The sequence below is a fragment of the Papaver somniferum genome, chromosome 8, assembly GCF_003573695.1.
Source record: "Papaver somniferum cultivar HN1 chromosome 8, ASM357369v1, whole genome shotgun sequence".
NCBI classification, from domain to species: Eukaryota; Viridiplantae; Streptophyta; class Magnoliopsida; order Ranunculales; family Papaveraceae; genus Papaver; species Papaver somniferum.
Window position 1 is genome coordinate 154,335,262 of NC_039365.1, and position 4,905 is coordinate 154,340,166.

The window sequence follows — 4,905 nt, forward strand, 5'->3', positions numbered from 1 at the left end:
TCCACACCTGTACGTTTGACGACTCTTGGATCCAGAAATTTCTTTATTACATCAGCAAAATTCACAGTAGAATTTATCCAAAAAAGAAAAATTCAGTCAAAAAATAAAAATGCGTAGGATAAGATCATCCACATTAGAAGAACACGTTAGCCTTAATTAAAACAAAACTGAGAAAAAAAAGGGTTTCATCGCCTATTCAGAGTATATAAATTCTTTCCTTTTTTCCTTTCTTGTTTCTTCTTCAAAGCCCTCAGCGTTATCTCTTCGAGACCGCTTTTATCATATAAAACCAAAACAACACCACCAACAAAACACAACCAACTCTACGAAACCCTAAAACGAAGAAAAATCAAATTAGGGTTTGGTTTTTCCGTCTCGATTCAGAAACAGACCCTAAAATCATCCCCTCGTTTCGAATCTTTATCCCTTTCCTATATCAATTTCTTGATTTAAATTTATTTTGTTTCAAACCCTAAATCTTCTTCACAAATTTTTTCGTGAAAGAAATCTCAGTTTTGATCTCATCAAACCCTAGTTTTATCTAATTTATTAAATCAAGTTTGTTGTTGTTATTAGTTTCGGTTAATAATTTGATAATTAGGGTTAAAATAAGGCGTGTGGATAAGAGTCTGATAGAAGAGAGATCAGGAAGAGAATGGTCGGAGGTGGAAACATTCACAGAAGGGGAGTAGTTGATGATGCTCCAACAGGAATAAGCAGTAATAATGTTTTCTCAGCTCTTGGAAGTTTAAGAAGGAAGAAGAATAAAGAACAAGGATCATCCAAAAAGGGATCTGCTAAACCTAAAGAACCTGAACCTGTAGTGATTTATACTCCTAAACCATTAACTCATGAAAAGTGGGGCGATATGGATGTGGATGACGATGATGATGACAATTATTATCGAACAACAGCTCCAATTCTATCTTCTTGGGGTCCTGATGATACTCAGGATAAGGAAGAAGTCCATACCCCTGTTGTAAGTATTACTGTTTCATATCATTAATTTGTGTATCTATGGTGTTTGTTCATGGTTCCATTTGTTTGATTTGTGTATTTGCAATCTCACATGAATTAATTATGATGACAATACCATTTTTTATCAGTCTGAATGGTCAATTATGAGGGCAATACTATTTCTTTTGTCAGCTGAGTAGTCCATATGGCTTTGTTGATGATAACACTGAAAACTCTGTTCATGATTAAAACTTAATGATAAGAATTTAGTCCAGTTAAAATTGCATGTCACCAAATTTGTTTCATCTTCATCATGTCTAGGTGTATTTTGTCCTCCCCTGATATATCAATGTTAGTGTTTACTGAAAGTTGTTTCACAACCTCATGATGTGGAAACATGGTACTGGCACTGCAATCTTTACAGTTTCTTTCAAAATCTCTTGCTGTGGTTCATCATGTTTAAGTTGCATGTGAACTAAGGTTTAGTACTTTTTGTTTCATCTCGCTTCATTGATCACCTAACTAGTAGAAGCCTAAATGGACATATATGGTATATTACATGTCAAAAGTAACTTGATGTGAAAGGGATGCAGACTTCGTCGGTTCTGTTCGTTTGTTTAGGGTCATGTTTTAAGACTGCAAAGTAATATCTAAAATAAATTTGTTCACTTTGACTTGGGCAATTAACTGATGAAGTAACATGGAAATAATCATGACCGGTATATGATGTTAGTAAACACTAGTTTTTCTATTAGTTATAGCATAGTTTTGTAAATTACTCTTGCACAGCGTCTCATAATTGTTAAACACTTGCCTAAATTTCCAGGAAAGTGAAAGTGAAGATGATGGTCTTGATTTAGGGGATGATGACATTGACGAGGAACATGAACCCGAGCCTGATGTTCATGTACATGCTGAACCGGTGGTGAAGATGCCCCAGGCACCTTTGCCACCTAAAGAAGCAGAAAGGCAGCTTTCAAAGAAGGAGCTGAAGAAAAAGGAACTTGCAGAACTTGATGCAGTTTTGGCTGAGCTAGGAATTGACAAGAAAGAAACTGATGGCCAAGATGAATCTCATGGTAATTTGATCATCTGTTTTTAAGTTTTTTTTGCTTATTTTGCTTTATTTTGTTTCTGTTACTGGCCAATGGAATACGAGTTCTTTCTCCCGATCGTTTTACGCTTTCGCTGGTCTAATGTGTCAATTGTTTGCTTTCTCTTTCCTATTTAAATAAATATCAGTCCTTTCTCGTATCCTTTCCACATCATTGGCTTGCATGTGCGCCAGTCTAATATGCTGAGTGTGATTAAGAATGAAGATTTACTTAATCGCTCGTAAGCCTATGGGTTATTCAATTGGGAACTAGAGCTATTCCTCACATCTTGGTCTTACTCTTTGTTGAAAGTTAATTCTGGAACTATTTATATCATAAGCATTCTATTAACAATGTGGAAGTAAACGTTACATACATGACGAGTCACTTACTCATCGGTTTTATGATTTTTCTTCTTTGCTTTTCCCTGTTATCAAAGTTCATTCTGAAAATAATTGTTGAAGTTAATTTGCATTTTTCTTCTATGTGTTGCTCAGATATGTAAATCCAGGTTATTCTTTCAAATATTTCTTCTGTGTTGCTCAGTTGATGAGAAATTTAATTAGTTTTGTTTGACTAGTATATATATGTATATTAGAAAGATGGTGATGTTAGACGATTAATTTTTAAGCCTCATTTCGTACATTTATGCTTGTTTGAGGTTTTACGATGTATGTTCTGCTAAAAATAGTTGTTTCTCTCATATTTGAGTCTCAGGTGCCCAGGAGAAAAAAGAGCTCAATGGTGATGCAGATAAGAAGGAAAGTGCCGCATCTTCTGGTGAGAGCAAAAGTGCAAGAAAGAAGAAGAAGAAGTCTAAGGAGGCTAAAAATCAGGAACAGCCAAATGGCTCGCATACCAGCAATGAGCCTGATGAAGGTGCTGCTGGGTCTGAACAGGCAGAAGATATGAAAGAGAAACTAAAGAAAATGGCTTCGATGAAGAAGAAGAAGTCGAGCAAAGAAATGGACTCAGCAGCAAGGGCTGCTGCGATTGAAGCTGCTGCAAGGAATGCAAAACTTGCTGCAGCCAAGAAGAAAGAGAAGAACCATTACAACCAGCAGCCTGTGAGGTAAATCCATGTTTTTTTTATCTTTTGCTGGATGTGGGCGTGTATCCCCTTGTTCATTTGTTGCATGGAGAATAATTGGCGGGCTGTGAGTTCACAATTTCGAGCTTGGGTGCTTAGTATAGTGTTCTTTTTTTCTTTGTCTCTCTCTGTCGTAGTTCTATCAGGAGTTGAAAAAGAAGTACAAAGATCCCATTTTTTTTTTTTCTCTTCCATCTATAGTAGAGATATTGGTACTTATAATGTCTCATATGACATACATTTATTCTCTAGATGTTCTTTTATATTACTTATAAGCAGAAGACCCCACTTTCTTGAATGTTGTTTGAAGAACTTGTTGTCCATCTTTGTTGAATTAATTGTTTCACTGTGTGCACCATTTTCTTTTTTCCTTTGTTCATATATCTGAATTGTGGTTCAGTTTTGGTGCATATGGATTGTGTGAGTCCATTCTGGAGTCGGTGGATATGTAAGTTCTATGATACTATCTAAAGTTGAAATCATATTTCTTATTACATATCCAAAGAAACCCTTATTTTGTCAAATTGTGTCCCAAGTTTGTTTCATTTCTAGTAGTTTGAGGATACTCAAAACTACTGGAAGCTCTAACAACCATTACTACGGTGATGGTTGGGGGGATTATTCAGAATCACAGGGTGAAAAGCATGACAGGAAGTGGCTGAAAAGCATGACAGGAAGTGATTAAAAAAACAAAACTAGGAGCGAGGTGGAGACACTTCGATTAAATTAAATCTGGCTCCAAACGAGGACCTCCAATTTTGGGAACGGTGCGGAGCACCTCTAGTTTTGGGAACGGTGGGGAAAGCAACCTCTTAGCTTATTGTCGCTAGAGAGTAGATCTTTGTTGTTTGTCTAATTGTCCAGCACGTTTGACTATGGCCACCAGACCTTAAGTGGTAATTGACACCAACCCAGAGTCGACCCCGTGTCTAGAAGGGTCCTGTGGGAAAAAAATAAAAAAAAATTGAGGGCCTTTTGTAAGGCCAATTTTTTTTGTTTTTAAATTTACGACAACAGTAAGTAAAATATGTTAATAATTCGTAAAATTATGGACAACAATGGACTAGATAAAACCTTAAGCTCAACGGGAGCAATAACTCTTTATTTGTTAGTGTTAACTTAGAAAAACAAAAATGCCTCGAGGAAACTCAAAACATATAGCTATGGTTATACCAATATTTATATCGAGGTGGTGACCGGAGATGCTAATAATATGATAATAACGATCCTTTCTAAGTATAATCTAGGGGCTGACAAATAACAAAACAATTCAGTGGCCTAGTGGATTGATGTTCTTAACATCTCCCCAAGGTCGCGCGTTCGAGTTGTGGCGAATGAAAGCAAAATAATTGTTTTTTGAAATGTTCGACTAGACTGGGCTTGGAAGGGAAAGTAAGTGTACATTGCATAGAAAAAAGGCCCTCAACAGAGCTGGGCACTGTGCGGTCGTATGGCCTCAGGCCCGACTTTGAGTGAACCTACAACTAACCCTAGTTTATTCTCTAAATTAATGTGTCTACTAGAATTAGAAGATGCAGATCCTTGATTTGTGTTAAGTTTTGATTTTCTAATGTAACACGTGACAGTTTATCTCTAATTCTTTTCTGACTTTAATATGTTGTTGGTTTGACCCTGATTTGATATTGTTCTTGAAACCTTAATTGGAAAAAAACCCTAATTTTGATTATTCTGAATCGACTTTGATTAGGTTGTTAGGTGTTTGAGGATGATAATGGATCTTTTACCTTTTAAAGTGGATGCATA

The 4,905-nt window shown here is 36.2% G+C and overlaps 1 protein-coding gene across 1 annotated transcript; it reads left to right on the forward strand.

Moving 5' to 3' along the window:
- Positions 1-212: 212 nt before the first annotated feature.
- Positions 213-3,499, forward strand: LOC113303605 (protein IWS1 homolog A-like). The gene is made up of 3 exons (XM_026552647.1): positions 213-979; positions 1,784-2,036; positions 2,769-3,499. The coding sequence occupies exons 1-3, from the start codon at positions 656-658 to the stop codon at positions 3,125-3,127; spliced, it is 936 nt and encodes a 311-aa protein (XP_026408432.1). The 5' UTR covers positions 213-655; the 3' UTR covers positions 3,128-3,499.
- Positions 3,500-4,905: the final 1,406 nt, after the last annotated feature.

Coding starts and splice junctions, on each gene's coding strand:
- LOC113303605 (XM_026552647.1), top strand. CDS start 656: ATGGTCGGAGGTGGAAACATTCACAGAAGGGGAGTAGTTGATGATGCT. Junction 980..1,783: donor AAGAAGTCCATACCCCTGTT/GTAAGTATTACT, acceptor CTAAATTTCCAG/GAAAGTGAAAGTGAAGATGA. Junction 2,037..2,768: donor TGGCCAAGATGAATCTCATG/GTAATTTGATCA, acceptor TTTGAGTCTCAG/GTGCCCAGGAGAAAAAAGAG.